Source organism: Aristolochia californica, unplaced genomic scaffold (assembly GCF_029961685.1).
Source record: "Aristolochia californica isolate CCGP_79_NKW_82.1479 unplaced genomic scaffold, dmAriCali1.0.hap1 SCAF_14, whole genome shotgun sequence".
In the NCBI taxonomy this organism is placed as follows: Eukaryota; Viridiplantae; Streptophyta; class Magnoliopsida; order Piperales; family Aristolochiaceae; genus Aristolochia; species Aristolochia californica.
In genome coordinates, this window is record NW_027181815.1 from 11,305,613 (window position 1) to 11,323,224 (window position 17,612).

At 36.1% G+C, this 17,612-nt stretch overlaps 1 protein-coding gene across 1 annotated transcript; it reads left to right on the top strand.

Annotated features, from left to right (window-relative positions):
- Positions 1 to 5,144: 5,144 nt before the first annotated feature.
- On the top strand, positions 5,145 to 13,589 carry LOC137950134 (uncharacterized). The gene is made up of 5 exons (XM_068796513.1): positions 5,145 to 5,319; positions 6,153 to 8,090; positions 11,976 to 12,096; positions 12,213 to 12,272; positions 12,364 to 13,589. The coding sequence occupies exons 2-5, from the start codon at positions 6,211 to 6,213 to the stop codon at positions 13,381 to 13,383; spliced, it is 3,081 nt and encodes a 1,026-aa protein (XP_068652614.1). The 5' UTR covers positions 5,145 to 5,319; positions 6,153 to 6,210; the 3' UTR covers positions 13,384 to 13,589.
- Positions 13,590 to 17,612: the final 4,023 nt, after the last annotated feature.

The window sequence follows — 17,612 nt, forward strand, 5'->3', positions numbered from 1 at the left end:
GAGGAGAAGTGTATGTGAAATAAAAAAATTACATTTATATGTTATATGCCTTTCATATGTAATATTATATGTGTGTGTGTGTGTGTGTATTATATAGCAATGGGGGTCAAGTTTATTTAGCAAAATCGCTATTCTTTACTGGTGAATTGGTCAAGGTAGATGACCTCTTTGGCCGTCTCATTGGCCTTTGACTTTGTTTTCTAGACTCTAACAAAATCTAGCATAATATAATAAAAGAGAAACATAAGAAAATTTTAAAAATTAGAAGTGACAAATCTATGAGAGAAAATTGGAATGATAAGCAAAAAAAAATAAAAATTGTTGCATACAAAAAACTAGGGAGAGGAGACAACAATCAAGAGATAAAAATGGGGAGAGAAACTCATATATTTTAGTTTTACTTGAGGGCTTTTAATGAAAACCATATAATTTCTTTGTTTTCATATTATTCATATTTATTCTTGTTTTAATTGAGTGTATAAGTTGTTAAATGTGAAACCATTTTTTTTATTAGGGAAGCAGGGCCAAGATGGGGTAGGTTTCGGTCCAAGTTTTATTTTAGGGTCGGGTTTAGAGGTTGGGTTTGAGATTAAAGGTTGGTTTTTGAAAAACTTACTTTGATTGAATAGGGTGAAAATGGGGTTGAGGGAAAGCAAATGGAGCTGACTTCAAGGTTGGTTTTCTAACTTTGTATGTTTTTGGGTTGGGTTTCGAGGTCGAATTTAGGCAAAGTTGGATTTTTTGGCAAGAAAAGGGTTGAGGGAAAGGGAAACAAGCGGGGAAGGGGAAGGGGAGGGGGGAGAGGAAGAGTGACGAATTTGGAGAAAATAGGAGGAAGATTAGGGTAATGGACTTGTCCAAACCCTCCCCCTTATGTTGTATTTATAATATCAGAAGTACTAATACAATAAAAATACCCTTCACCCTAGTAAGAGTAAATAAGAGACAAAAATCCTAAGCCAATTACATCAGTGCCACCCTAATTACATTATATCTTCCAACACTCAAGCTGGGAGGTAATGGCAGTGATCCCTGCTTGAACCAAATAACATAGATGTAGTAATAAGCTCCTCCAACACCGGGCATAATATAAGTCGAAATGGGTGATAAAATATAAGTCGAAACAAACCTCAAAGAATTTTGACCAAATATAGTGATAATAATCACTAAAGTTGGTAATGCCTATCATTCACGAGACGACGACAAAAAACCCAAGGGTACAAATAAAAAGTAGAGTGGGTGATGCGTGTCATTCATAAGACGATGATAAAAGACCCACGTGTACCAATAAAATGTCTCAAAGGACTTAAAACACTCATATATATAAAAGGAACTAACCAAAGCAATGCTCCAAAAAGGTTTGGCTAAAGGGGTAAGTGAGAGTCAAATAAAGGACGATAGGAGAAAGTTGGCCAAATAAGAGGGTAATGGGTTATGAGGAAGATAAGATGTTGAGGCCACTATATGCTTTATTTTCCTAAGAAATTCAAATTTTGCACCAGACGAACCAATGAACCAATGCCGACAATAGTTAGCAAATAATGAAGCCAAGGCAAACAACCAAGGATTTCTTCTTCAATAATAACGTCTCAATCAAAGAGATATAATAGCAGTTGCGATAATGCCCAAGTAACACATACCAAATATGTTGTTATATAACAATAACTAATTGGTAAATAGTAATAGTCCTTAATAGTAATAAAGACACATGAGATAATCTACAACAAGTCAATGTTTGAATAATGAAGATATGCAACAAATAATAAGTTGCAACCAAGTATTAAGCTACCAATATGTTGAACCAAGTGTTATTAATCTTCTAAAAAAGAATAACTAAACTGAGTGCTGCTACAAGGTCTTATTAAAAACAAAGGAGAGGGAATAAAATAGTAATAGATGTTGCTTCCACACTTATTACATCAGTGATTAATTCAGACACCAAACCGAGAGCTAGCCATATTAAACTAACTAATTAGTAGCCGATGACATAAGTGTCTTGTTTCTGAATATAGTTCATGCTTAGAGATGTAATTACATAATGAAACCAATTCTGAAAGGCAAGATAACAAATTGAAGGCAAAGCTTGAGGCTAGACCAGTTATAGTTTGAAAGGATTTCACCGAGTGATGGGTTGAGTGAGGCTGGTCACTTCATAAGGGGAAAAGAACACCAAGTGTTGCTCTGACATGTTATTAATTTGTTGCAAGGATTTCTCATAACTAGAGAAGAAACACATGTTTTGAATCTGATCCTAGATCATAATCTCCTTATATAGATACTTCTATAATTTGCAACATTAAATCAAGTAACTACTTTTTTTGGGAAGTTGCCATAATTCGAACTAGGAACACTTCTTCTATTTGACAAATAAATCAAGGAAAGTTTCTAAAAATAAGATGATCTTCGAAAGATTCTTTCCAAATATTGTTAGTTAACAATATAAAACTTTACAAGGGTAGATCATGAGATACTTTTTTGATATTGTTGATCAATAACAACAACTCAAAAACTGAAGCAAAATATTCAGCTTAAATTTAGATATTCATATGAAACAAGATACCGACATGACCTTTGATTCTTTCAATGTGAATATCTCCTCAAACATAGACTAGATTGACATGAAATTTTAAAATTATAAAACTATACTCAAATAACTTTCATCCAAGTATAGTATCTCTTCATAAAATATATTTCTTTTGAGATAAATAATCTGATAGATTTCAGACTCTATTATCTGGCCTAACTAAGTACTTTTCTTCTTTGGCGATTGATATCTCCTTAAAAAAAACTCAGATTGAGAATTGGTTAAATAAGTAAGAAAAATAGACTTACAAAGATTTTTTTTGATATATAATTCTCCATATAAAGTCTCTTTCTTGATGGCATAAAAAGGCTCAAAAGTTGAAGTCTTTTGCTGCTTGATCTTTGCTCCTTCAAATGTAGATTTCTCTTTCTAGAAAAAAATGATTTCAAAGATTCTTTTTTATTTTTAAACTAGACTCAAATATCTTACCAACGATATATAATTTTCTATATGAAAAATATGGTAAAGGAGTGAAACATCTAATGAAATACAGTAATTTGGAAAGAAGACTAAAGGAAAAATGATAAACTGCTCTTGTTTCTTTTTCTATTTCTTCTTCTTCTTCTTCTTCTTCTTCCCTTCTTCTCCATCTTCTTCTCTTTTTCCATCTCAGATCTTTCCCCGCTCTAATACCATGTTGAAACTTAAGATTCCATGATGTAGAATCATTGTAGAAGAGGATTAAAGGGTGAGAAGAAGAAGAAGAGTTTTGGAGAGATGATATTAGGAGGAGAAGAGGAAGAGTGACGAATTTGGAGAAAAGAGGAAGATTAGGGTAATGGACTTGTCTAAACCCTCCCCCTCTAGTGGTATTTATAGATATCGAAAGTACTAATATTACAAGAATATCCTCCACCCTAGTAAGAATGAATAAAAGACATAAATCATGAACCAATTACATCAGTGCCACCCTAATTACATAATTTCTTCCAACAATTTTCTAACTAACTTTTTCTCAAGTTCGGGTTTAGAGGTCAATTTTGGGGTTAGGGTTAGGTTTTTGGGTGATAATGGGATGGAAGAAAAGAGAAACAACGCAAGTCGAGGTTGGTTTTCTACCTCTAGTTTTTTTTTTTTTAAGTTGGCTCTGGAACTCGGGCCCTAAATCCATCCATGACCATATGAGGAAGGGATGTAGTAGAGGAAAAGGGAAACAAGGTGGAAACAAGATTACATTTTCAACCTTGAGTTTTTTTTTTTTTTTTTGAGGTTAGAATTAGAGGTCGAGATTCGCGGTCGGGTTGAGTGTGTTAGAGACTTGGCCTGACCTACTTGGTGCACACCTCCATATAAGACCTAATATGACACATTTTTTTTTTAATTTTTAAAAATTGTTCTTACATGGATCACACAACTTCATGTTAGTATACATTGTGACATATGTAAAATTCCATAGAATTCAAATACCTTGAATTTACTTTATGTTTCTTCGGTAAAGTTGTACACATTTTTTTGTGCCAGCATAAGTTTACATCTTTAAATAGAATATAAATATTTACAAACTACATATATAAAAAGAACTTAAAACTATAAAAAATTCTATTTATGGTGAAGTGAGTCGTGTTTTTGGTTAGCAAATAGAAGTTTTCTTATATCACTTGAACACACTAAGAATGTTCTCTTTCATTAGGGTTTATTTCATAAAAAACAATCCCTTAGTCTTTTTGGGCAAAATTGATAAGGTCTTGATTTTGAAGTTCCAATCCAATTGAGGGATTAACACATCTACACCGGGGCCAACATTGAACAAAACCCAACGTGAGAACAAAAGGGTAGGTGAAGAAGACATTGGACCTGTTAGTGTGCATTTTCATGTGTGAGTTAAAGTGTTCACATTCACTAGGGAAAACCTGTTTTCACAAGTGAGTTAAAGTGTTCACTCATTCTTAAGATAAATGAGCGAAAGTCAAATTCTTCTCTTGACATGTGATTTCAATTTCTCTCGTCGTTCTCTCCCTTGCACCGTCTTGCTTAGCCTTGTTTACTCTTGCCTTACTCATTCTCGCATAATTCGCTTTCACTTTTATTTTCACTTTCACTAAGGGCATTATTGGAACACGAAAAAAAAAAGTGGAGAAAAAGTCATTTTTCTGTTGTTTGGCAATAGAGAATCATTGAGAAAAAAAAAAGAGATAAAATCACTTTCCCTCTTAGTTAATAAAATTTCTCAGACAAGATGATGAAATTTGGGGAGAAAATAAAAGAAATAAAAACTTTAAAAAAAATTTTAATCATAAAAATTTGAAATATTACTAATTTTTTTATTCATTGAATATATCCAAACAAGAGAAAATATATTTTTATTTTATTTTCTCTTTCATTTCCCATGGGAATTTTTTCATTTTCTCCTGTTTTTCTCTTCGTTTTTTTCTCTCCAATTTCTGTCTTCCGAACAAACCTAACTAATTCATTTTTCAGTTTTCACTTTCAAAATTCACTATCGCCAGTTTTTTTTTTTGCACACTGAAATAAGAGGAAGCCCTACCTCTTCCACTGGTCCTCCTGGTCCTCATTTATAAGCGCTCTGTCAGCTCCTCCGTCACAGACTCATAGCAAAACAAGAATGCATAGATAGAGGTCCGCCGACTTGCCCTGGCGCCTGCAATCGACATTTTTCTTTCATTTTGTGTGGGGATATTGAAGTTCCCGTTTGGTTCCGTTTCGCTTCCTCTCTTTAAATCCGGCGTCTCTAGCACCATTTCTCCGACCTTGGATTTTCGCTCGTTTCTTCGGAGGTAATTTTATACTCACTTCTACTTAAATCTTGGAATTTGGTATTGGTAATTTTTTCTACTCTAGCATGTTCAATTGAATCCTGTCTTCCTCTATCATGTTTTTGTTTCCTCTTGCCCTAGTTTTCTGGAATGCGCTTTCTTTCCTTTTAGGAAATTTTAGGATTTTCGCGTATTCAATTGCTTTGCTTGGGTGAAACTTTTGCATTTTGCTCATCTGGGTTCGTTCAAAGAACACCGATACCTATGTTCTTCTGCGATTGGAAAATGGTAGCCGAATGACCGCATACAGTATGTGGTGTTAGCTTGAACTTAATCTCCTTCATAGTATTTATTGACCTATTGTAAGCGTTTTTCTCTGAAAAAGTATGATAACTGGAGAGATATACATGTTTAGCTGTGATTACTATAGGAATATCACTATCTTATTGGTATTTCAAGAACATATCTCTTGCTTCTATTTTTTAATCATTTGATATAATATTATGTAAACACCCTATGAGCACGTTAAAGAGATGACAGATAATTTTACTAGGTGCAATTATTATTTGTAAACTACCTGATTCTGTTTGATGAAGGTGTAAGTAGTAGAATCAAATAATATTTTTGGAAAAAAATGGAGAACCATATTAACTTCAACGAGTTCTCTCTTCTTAATTTTTATTTGTTTTCTTTTCACTTTGAATTTGCTGAATTTGCATGTTTCTGTTTAATCTGGTTACAAGTATTTTTTCTGTGCTTTTACTGGGAAGTAATCTATTTCTAGATATTTAGATATTTATATTTATGTGTTATCTTATTACTGTCATCTGACAAAATATCAAATTGCATGATAGGATCTGAAAAGTGCATTATCGAAGCCATGGCGAACTGTCTGGGGGAAAACCTAAATTAATGTATGCTTACGGAAAAATTCCTACCATGGCCAATAATTTTGGTCCACAGCAGTTCCACTTAACACATGAAAGGACACAACAAATGGAACCATCTTCCAAGGTAGAGTCTCAGGTGGCCATGGCTAATCATCTTGCTTCATTGCAGCTACCAGAAACGAACCAGAAAATCCCAAAGATGGATCCATCTCCTCCAGTAAAAATCCAGCCTACTGTGGTCTATAATTTTGCTTCGCTGCAGGTGCCTCTAGCAAACAAAAGAGCTCTACGGATGGATCTATCTCCCAAATACCAACCACAGTCCAGCATGCCTAAACTAAAGCCTAACATACATAATAATACTTTTACAGAGCAGCTGCCAGCAACAAACAAGAGGACTTTGCAGATGGAACCTTCTCCCAAGGTCCAGTCCCGGTCTTTTGAATCTGTTAGGTCTAAGCTGCGTGAGTCTCTAGCTGCTGCATTGGCTTTGGTTGGCCATTCACAGAATGCTGCATTGGATGTGGGGAAAATGCCTCAAAATAAGTCTGAAAATGTTTTCATCCTGGGTGAGGCAAACCCCCAACCGGTTGATTCTAGTTCTGTAGGTACAAATGTTGCAGCAAGCCCTATGCCTGAAAGACCATCAGGAACCATCATGTCCACTACTTCTGAACCGGATGGAAGTCATACTGAAGGTCAAGGTCCCTGGCATGAGAGTTCTTTTAATGAGAACAAGGTGGAAGGTCCAAAAGTTTGGGCATGTGAACAAGAATGTCAATCAAAGCATATCTTTCCAGAAGATGCATCCTTCATCATTAAAGATGATCTTCTCCAGGGAAATGGGCTATACTGGGCATCTGAACCTGATTTTGTGAGCTATGAAATAAATGATAAACACAATACCAAAAGGCTTAAATTGGATCATGTGGTGGAAGTCCCTCATGATGACAGGGAAAACATGGTCAAGCGTCCAGAAACTTTGGCTGTTAAAATAGAAGAGGAACTCTTTAAATTATATGGAGGTGTCAATAAGAAATACAAGGAGAAAGGACGGTCTCTTTTGTTCAATTTGAAAGACCGTAATAATCCTGAACTGAGAGAACGAGTAATGTCAGGTGAAATTCCTCCTGAAAAGCTCTGTACCATGACTGCAGAGGAACTTGCTTCTGAGGAGCTTTCTCAATGGAGAATAGCTAAAGCAGAAGAGCTTGCGCAAATGGTGGTTTTGCCAGATGCACAAGTAGATATAAGACGTCTAGTGAGGAAAACACATAAAGGAGAATTTCAAGTTGAATTTGAACAAGATGACAGTGTCTCAGTTGAGGTGGCCATTGGCGAGAGTTCACTTGCAAAGGTTCCATCTAAAAATAATGCAACTGACTCTCAAAAACCAAGAAAAGTTAATGAGATTGAGACACCTGCAAAAGTTTTTTCTGGTCAGGATAACGTAATAACCCTTACACCTGATAATACGGATTTGATGCAAGGCATTGTAGTGGAGGATGAACTGAAAGATTCAGATTGTTTTCCTCAAATTGTCTCTCTTGATGAGTTTATGGATTCTCTTAATGCTGAGCCACCTTTTGAGAACTTACCTGGTGATACTGTAAAAACTGCTGCTAATACTTCAGTTGAAGATAAAAAACTGGATAATGCAGAAAGGAAGATGGATTCATCGACTTCTAGTTTTGGGGATCCTGTGAATATATCTAGTCCAGACAAGTCAACTAAAGCTGATGTGAAAGACCAGATAAATGATAGTCATCAGAAGTCTACTGGGGTTGCTGTTGAGTCAGAAAAAAACCCTAGTCACGGTGGAAATAAAATTGACCATATCTGGGAGGGTTTACTACAATTTAACATTTCTTCCATAGTTACTGTTGTTGGCATGTACAAAAGGTTAGTTCTTTTGCTTTTGAACTTTCAGATACTGTGCTAGATCATTTGCTTTTTTTTTTTTTTTTAATTTGAGGAAAATGTTTCCATTATGTGGCATATGATTCAAAGCATATACTCAGAATCATGCTACGTTGTTCACGTATGGACATGAGGTACATTTTTTCCACAATGCGATTTCCTTTTCTGAACCATTTTGTTCTGTTAGTTGAGTGAGGAATCTAGTGCAACTTGTGAGCTGATTTGCGTTGGAATTCTATTTGCTGCATCAATAATGTTTTTAGGTCACACGGTCTGCTTTAGCTGGTAAAAGCTTCACTAACATGTAGAAGCTATGGGTTATATTGTTTATTTGGGAAACCTGAGGTGCATTAGTGCAAGATTTTGTCAAGGCACTTGTGACTAAGGTCACATTTTGTGCATGGCAAGATTGTTTATGACATTTAGAGTTGATAAGTACTCTCTTTGCTTTTGTATTTGCAAGACACCTATTATACATGCACATGAGACTTTCTTTTTGTCCAAATAGCCAAGGAAGGTTATTTACCAATAGGAGAAGATCTTCTCATTGTTCTTATTAAAAAAAAAGATTTATGAGGAGTTTTTGAGTATCTAACTTATTGCTGATGCTGTAGATTTTTGAGGTGTCTAAGTATGTAAAGATAGCACTAAAAAAATTATGGTAGTACAAGATGGCAACAGTTTAGACTGGGTTGGTATGCAAAATATAATTTAAGGTTCGTTGATTACTGTTGAGTATGCTCCTACATCTGTGATGAAGTGAGCGATTATCTAGTTTAAGAACCTGGGTTGGGCTTTTCCACTTAAACTATTGTTATTAGAGTTAGATGCCTTTCTTTGTGGTATCAGAGCATGTTCAATGAGTCTCTGTGGTTAGTTCGGCCTTCCCCAAAACACGTGCTCAGAACCACAATGAGGGCCCAGGAGAAGTTGTGTATAGTGAATTCTTAAGCTTTCAAGTTGAATGCCTTTGTTGACCTGCGTACTCCCCTTATAATATGGCATTAATATCGACATACCCTCACCACGTTATGCCATTAAAAAAAAAATATTTCCACATTTAACTTTTGAGTTAAAAGAGCCAAAATTACTGATATATCATTAGTTAAATTCTTTAGTTAAAACTAACTTCGCAATGTGAAACGACTTTCTTATATATATGCATGTGAGCTTTGAAAGCTCAGACGAGTGTACAATCCACCTAGTAGTATGTCCCTTGTTATCTTTTGTTGTTCTAGCTGGTCTCAGATTACTTGGCTGCATATTGAATAACTCATAGACCCACATATGATCAGTGTCATGAAGGATTTTTCACTTGTTAAAGTTAACACTTAACATGCAGAATTTGATGGGAGTTGTATATAGGTTATTTATGTTATACGATACATGTATGAAAGCATTAATTTAAACCATAGGCAAATGTCAGTTTTTATGCCATGTATGAGTGGTATGTATGCAATTAACCTTCAACCAATTAGCTTAATAGGTAGCAAGATTGGTTCAATTCTCTCATAATTTGAAATGCAATTTACTGTTGAAATTGTTGTAGCACGTATTATTTTCCAGCTTTCACTTACTACAAGTGAAAAGTGTATCTTTTCCATTAAGAAGTGTTGTGTCACATCTGATATCAAATGTTTTATCTCAGAAGCAAATTTGTTACATTTTTGTTGTCTGAATTATTTTTTTAAAATTTATTTTCTTGTATACATAAGGAAATAATATGGTGGGTGTATGGTTTAGTTACATTACATATAACATCTGATACATCTTTGTATTTTTAGAGAGATGTTAGAGGCGTTAATGGATCTTGGGGTCCTATTGGACGTCACAGAAGGGCATTAATGCCCGTAATGCCCAGTATGTATCGTGTTTTTGGGAAGCCTGATTTGTATTGAGTTTCTGTAATGCCTGCCCCTGGTTAATCTTGGAGCACAAGCACTTGTTCTAACTTTTCTGTGCTCATTATTCGGGTAAGGCAGTGGCATTCTGTAAATCTTGTCCAAGTATTAAGGTATACAATAACACCTCCATAATTGTCATTTGAAAGAAAAAAAAAGCCGTATTGTAGATATGTTATAAGTATCAAATTGTGTTTGACAGATGGCATTCTACACCACACAAAACTATAAAATCCATTTATTTATAACCTTTAGGATCTCTAAAATTTAACACATTCACATTTTTTGCATATGATCTAATAAACCATGCATCTGTCTCCCTTCTTTCCTCATAGGTTCATATTTCTTTTGTCAAAAACAAAAAAGGGTAAACTGTGAGTTGCTCAAGATTTGTCTGAGTTTCATGAGTTAAGTTATTTAGAACTTTGTAATAGTTCATGTCATTTTTTACTTAGTTATTGGGGCTCGATTGTCAATTTAAAGCTGGGGACTTTTTCCCTTAACAGTGAAATGATGGTCTGGTGGTGCTACTTTTTTCAAAGATACCTGTCTCTACTTTGACAAAGGTTATCACTGTTACGTGATGTTTCCATCTGTGCGCTATGTATATGGTTGAACTTGTTACTTGAATGTCATGTAAATATTAGCTATTATGATAAAAAATCATTGAAGTACATAAATTGGTGGGTTTTGTGATGGCACGTTGGTGTATGTGCTTGAATACATGGTGGAAAAGCAGCTTGAAGGCATCTTTGAAGTGCAGAAATGTTAGAGGAGAGAATGACCCGCATACTAGATCTACTAGAACCTATCAAATAAGACATTAAAGTTTCTGAATTGCCATTTTCTTCACAAATATCTTCTTGAGCCATTATACCAATTCAAGCAGCATGTACTACTAATTCTTTTCTTACCAAATGAATATATATATATATATATATATATATATGTATGTATGTAGTCAAAATCCATGGCAAATACATAGGACGTTGAAGATGATGACTTGTGGAGGGTTCCTTTGTGTACCCATGGATGGAATTCACTGATGCAGTCATGATTTCTCCCTTTGAAAATCAACAAGTTCAGCTGAGGGAAAGAATTTGGGACAAGAGACCTGAGCATCTATGTGAAGATTTTCCTTGATCACTGCAACCATAGGAGTACTCAGTGCTCAAGAAAATGTTTCAATGGGTAGATGTTGTGAGCTTGTGATATCTGTCCCGACTAACTGTGAGAGAGGGTTCCCTCGTTTATAGGGTAAGGAGACTTAAGGGTTTTCTTATTGTCATTTTAGCCATTTCTTATCTTGTAAGTTTCTGACATTAGGCTTTTGTAAAATTCTTTAAATTCCTGAGCATAAAATGGCAATAATATTTATAAAAATGGCAATAATTATTTTTTAACAAATGGCAATAAATTCTGTAGTGCTAGTCCATCAAATACCATCTGTGCTTTGTCCTGCTTCCTGGGCTCTGTTGCTACTTGGCCACTTAGGTCTTGTTGGGTTTAGGTGGTTAGGAGGGTTATCCAATCATCTGCTCTGATGCTATTCCAATTAATCAATATTGTAAAGCTACAAATCTGGTTCTTGATTGTGTTTTGGTTTCCCTTTAATGCCAGTTGCTACAAGATGTGGTTTCAAAGGTTGGTGCAATGTTAATTGATCGATTCTAACTATTGGCACCTTGTAGTGTTGTTTCCAGATGGTGCTCTAAACATGCCTCCGTTATTGATGATAAATTTCACTATTCATATTGATGCATGAAGTTTATGTAAACAATAAATCATTCTTAATTGTCTGTTACTGAGGAGTAATTTCCTATATCTAATCCATTTTGCATCATTATGTGCTTTAGTCCTGTTTTCGTTGGACTTCTGGTCTTGGTTTCTACAAGTTTTTTATCTGGGTTACCAGTGCATTTATCAGTCTTTGGTATGATTTACTTACCCAGTTTGGTACATGCAGCGGAGAGAAAACATCCACAAAGGAGTGGCCAAGCTTTTTAGAGATCAAGGGAAGAGTTAGACTTGATGCCTTTGGAAAATTTCTTCAAGAACTTCCTTTATCTAGGAGCCGTGCGATTATGGTATGGATCTTTTTCCTGTACTTTTGTCGTGATTGCATTCTTCCAGTTATTTTTACTGCTTTGATGCAATGGAACATTTTTTAATGTTATTTGAATAACGTTTGCAAATCATGCAGATTGGCCAGTTTAGTTGGAAAGAGGGATCCCCTGAGATCGGCCGGTTGAATCTCTCTGAGGTGAGCTCATACGTACCTTCATACCCTTAATCTACAGCTTTAGTGATGTGAAGTGGACCTTCTGAACTACTGATCTTAAATGTTAATGCAGGTGGCCGATTCTTATACCTCTGATGAGAGAGTTGGAGTTGCGGAACCCGCCCCTGGAGTTGAACTCTACTTATGTCCACCCCATGAAAAAACTGTAGAAAATCTGTGCAACCTCCTACCAAAGGATCATGGAGAAACACTTAAAACCATCGATAGTGGCCTTATAGGAATTATTGTATGGAGAAGGGCTAACATATCTTCCACCATATCCCCCAAGTTGTCCTCCCATCACAAACAGAACTCTAGAAAACAGCATTTCTCCTCGCTAAAGACACAGAGACAAGAAAAAGATAACACAAGCAGAGCAAATCTTCCCTCTATTCTGGGTGCACCCCCATCTAATAACTCAAAGCCCACGGATGATGAAGAGGATTTACCGCCGGGTTTTGGCCCGCCTGTTGGACGGGAAGAGGACCTCCCGGAGTTTGAATTTGGCAGAAGCATAACCCAACCTTCGGGAGGTAGCATGCCTCTACAAGCCCGGCAGTCCACTCGTCCTGTGGAGCAAATGAGAGAGTTGGTTCTCAAGTACGGGCAGACTGAAGCACCGCCGAGTCTAGATAAATGGGTACCCAGTCCCGGCCCCATTCCTTGTCAGGGTTTACAGGTTGAAACTCACTCTTGGAATGATGACGACGACGAAGACGATATTCCAGAGTGGCGACCCCATGAAGAAAGCAAACCCCATCGTCCACCCCTGACACATAACCCACCGTTGTCACTACAGCGTCCGGTGCCTCGCCACCAACAGCCCATGTATCCATTGAACATACAAGTACAATCTCAGGCTCAGCAGCCAATGTTACAAACTACTTTTCATGTGCCTTTGCAGAACGTTGAATCTCAGTTTGGTAGCCAACAGAACGAAAACCTAGGTTGGCAACAGGTCCGTGTATGGCAGCAGCCATACGGATCCAATAGCCCGGTTGACACGGGGATCCAGCCCAGCGTAGGTGGTTCATCCGTAAATGGACAATTCTATCGGACGCCCAATACCGACTGGAGACCTAGATATCCATAGGAGTTCAAAACTCTTATTTAATAGTTTATGCATATTAGAGTAGGATTTCTTTCCTTCACTTAGGTAGAAGCCAATGGTTTTGATACTCCTGCTGCTTGTAATATCCCTTAACTGTAAATTCGCAACGAACTCCTTTTTAATTTGCATTTCTCACTGTTTTGACATGCTTCTTTGCTTTCAACTAAGTTTTCCCTTTCCTTACTTTCTGTATTCGTAGCTGGTTATCTATTCATTTGCAGAGACAGAAAAGTGATGGTTTAAGGTGAAAAAGTTCTATTCCTCTTTTCCTGTTACAACAAATTCAACCCCAAGAACCCATCCCATCTGGTGGTGCTACAATTACTTACTCTGCAAGCTTGTGGAATTTAGGTTTGTCAAATAAAACATTGCTTGCACCTCAAACTAGGTTTAAGTGTAGGTTCAATGTTGGTTTTGCTTTTGGACATGAATAATGATTCCAAAAAAAAAAGATCATGGGTAATATTATTATCTTAGCTAAAAAATACCACTTAAATAAAATGAATAAAAGAATTGAATCACATTGAATGTTGGGTGTGTTTTTTTATAGGTAGTGAATTTATAAGCATTTTCTTAATTGATTTTTTTAATTACAAATTGAAGAAATACTTAAGAAACTAAGGGTGTGAATAAAAAATAATAATACTCATACTTCCGTTAGAAGGAGGTGCACATTGCAACACTCATACTTCCAAATAAGGAGGCGTTTAGTAGATCAATCAAATGAATGAAAGTAACTGGGGTTTGACTCAAGAGGAAGATAAACAAAATTAGGGAGAGGTAGCGAAATCAAAAGGTTTTGATTTGCTTTAAATTAGGGAGAACAATTGGATTTTTTGACACTTTGATAAGCTTTTTAGGATGGACTCATGTCAAGAGACTCCAAAAAATAAATCAACAAAAATGAAAGTTTTGAGATGGAACTCAAATTATGAATTTGATGAAACAAAAATACTCATTAACTTTTCCAAACAAAACTTAACCAATCGGGAGAAAAATCTCAAAAGAAAAATAGAACTATTGGTAAGGCGAGAGAGTTTAAGACAAATTTATTTCAAATTCAAGATAAGGCAACACAAGTTTCTAATCCAGAAAATTTAGACATGTCTACAAGAGAAAACTAAACTCTTTCAGTAGAGGAAGAGAGAAATAGAAGGTCTTCTCTAGATAAGGTGTTATGGAATAAGAAAATTAGAAACTCCTAAGGAAGGAGACTTAGGTGAAAATAGGAGATTTTCTCACGAGGGATTCCTACTTAAGAAATAGAAACTCCTATTAGGAAGCAACATATATAGAGTCTTATCTAGATAATGTGAGATCAAAGAATATAAACTCCATTGGAAGAGAGGGTCCAAACCCTCACCACCAAGGAAGGCTATTGAAACCATTCGCTCTAAAAAATTGACCTTTTAGAGAAGACACAACATGAATATTAAAGACAGGCAGCCAATTCCAACACTCCCCCACACGTGCGACACCCACAACACGGGGCAACCCCCACAAACCGGGGGACCAAATTCGTCAACACAGATATTGGGGGCAGCAGGATTCGAACACACGATCGACCTGCTTTGATACCAACATGAATATTAAAGACAAACAACCAATTCCAATACTCCCTCGCATGTGCGACACCCACAACACGGGGCAACCCCCACAAACCGGGGCTCCATATTTGTCAACACAAATATTGGGGGTAGCGGGATTCGAACACACGACCGACCTGCTCTGATACCATATTGAAACCATTCGCTCTAAGTGATCGACCTTTTAGAGAAGACGCAATGTGAATATTAAAGATAGGAAGCCAATTCCAACAAAGGCCCACATATCCAAGTGTTGGAAGATAAACTCAAGCCCATAAGACCAAGGAAGACCCATACATCCAAGAGATATAAAAGACGGGTTCAAGGCCCACAGATCAAGGAGAAGACCCATAGGCCCACATACAATGATGGCAGAATGGTAAATAAAGAGTTATCTCATAAAGATGGCATTGATATAATTAAGTTAAAGTTCTAGGGTTAAAACTCTAAACCCTAAACCCAAAGTTCAGGGGTATTATTTTAATATAGTAGTTTCATTAATCTATAAATACAACTTCAGGGGGAAGAAGAAGTTAGGACATCAAGTCCATAACTTCTTCTTTCTTTGGTTTTTTTCTCAATGAGTTCATTTCTTTGTTGGAAGATGGGCTCCAACCCACATGACCAAGGAAGGCTAACATATCTAAGAGTATTATAAGATGGGTCAAACGACTAAGAAAGGCCCACAAGATGGGCTCAAGCCCATAAGAAGTAGGGCCCACTATGATTACCACGAGCTGGCATCCATATCACATAAGTTGGAAGATCAAGAAAGACTCACAAAGGCATATTTATTTTATGGTCATGTCTTAGAAGAGTTTTAGTTTGAGTTATATTTGTCTTTTCTCTATATTGAGTTATTTAATTGTGCTAGGACTTATCTTTAAGTGTTAGAGTTTGGGCGTAATTGGGACAAATGTAGTTTTATTGTAATTGGACTCTACTACCTTCCTCTATTATAAATAGAGATTCATGTACTCTGATTATAATAAGTTAATGAAGTAATTAAGTATTTCTCTTTTTCATAAATTTAACATGGTATCAGAGTAGGTTTTGTGATTTGACTTGGTCAACCTACAATGATAATGAAATCCTTTTCTCTAAACCCTAAACCCTAAGTCTAGGTTCGTAGTTATTTTTATTTCAGTTCCTACACCTGTAGTTTTCTATGCATTTTCACCTCTATACTGAGATTTTAATAATGAAAATTATATATTGAGGAAACGATATTTTAATCTACTTTCCAAGGAAAAATGATTATTTCCAATCTGAGTTATCTACAAAGAGATATCGATATTTGAATGAGCAAAGGTCAGATTACAAAAGAGGTTCGAGCAACAGCCGAAAGCTTCAGGTTCCAAGGTATTTTGCTCTCAATAACTAGACTTTATACAAAGAAATATATATCAAAATAAATATTTTTAAGTCTATTCTTTTACCTATTTAACCAATTTTTTATCTGAGTTATCTACAAAGCTAAATCGATAGTCGAAGTAGCAAAGGTCAGATTGCAAAAGAGGTTCGAGCAGCAGCAGAAAACTTTCACTTCCAAGGTATTTTATGTTAACAAGAAAGAGACTATATGGAGAATTATATATCAAAAGAAAGATATTTAAGGATATTTTATTATCTATTCGACCAATTTTTGGTATGATTTTTTTATAAGGAGATATTGATCTTGGAAGAGTCAATGGTCATGCTGGAAAAAAAAGAAGAAACTGTACTTAGTTCTGCTAGATGACAGAGACCGAAATATATCAGATTATTTACATTCTAATAATTATATTTTATGAAGAGAAGTTATACTTGGATGAAAGGTATTTAAGTCAATTTTTATAAGGAGAAAATTTTATGTCAATCTAATCTATATTTAAAGATATATTCACATTGGAAGGTCATGCTGGTTTTCAGTTGTATCCAAAAAATCGAATTTAAGCCGATTGTTTTGCGTCACTGTTTGAGTTGTTATATCAGGAAAATATCTCACTTCTCCCTGTTTTAAGGTCTTATTACTACATCTCTATTATTTTGGCTTATTGCTACATCTATGTATGTTACGGTCCCGGGTCATGGATCGAGTAACACGGCGTGGAACTTGAGACTCCAGTACTTAGAATTAAAGCTCACTTCACGTCAAAGGTTTATACGTGAGTCTTTCTCTTGACCAGTGCTTGGCCAGGAGGAAATCTCCTCTTTTGATGATCCTATTGAGTTGCTGTGAAGGGTAGGATACCCCACAACAATTCTGAGCTTGCTAGAGTAAGCTGCTCTCTTTTCTTGATCATGATATAGAGGGTTTGGCCCTCTTTGTTGCTGCTCGAGCTAAGATTGCAACCTTCTTTCTGAATTAACTTGAAACACGAGTTTGGAATAGATTATTACCTCTTCTTTGCTACTGTGATCAACTCCCACGTTGCACCAGGACTGTTCGGGGTCTGAGGATGAAGATCCTCACTTTTCTGCTCGATAAGGGAGGAGTTGAGGCCTCTCTTCCTGCTGCTGCCGAGAAGGAGGAAAGACCTTCTCTTTGGGCTTGGAAAAGGGGCAGGAAGCTCCTCTTCTTACTTGGGATACTGGTGATGGAAGATGGATGAAGATGGATGGCAATGGAGGGTGAAAGATATG

What these genes read in the sequence shown, in the direction of transcription:
- LOC137950134 (XM_068796513.1), top strand. Translation starts at nt 6,211, where the DNA reads ATGTATGCTTACGGAAAAATTCCTACCATGGCCAATAATTTTGGTCCA. An exon ending in GTTGTTGGCATGTACAAAAG is followed by an intron (nt 8,091 to 11,975) that starts GTTAGTTCTTTT and finishes TGGTACATGCAG; the next exon opens with CGGAGAGAAAACATCCACAA. An exon ending in CTAGGAGCCGTGCGATTATG is followed by an intron (nt 12,097 to 12,212) that starts GTATGGATCTTT and finishes CAAATCATGCAG; the next exon opens with ATTGGCCAGTTTAGTTGGAA.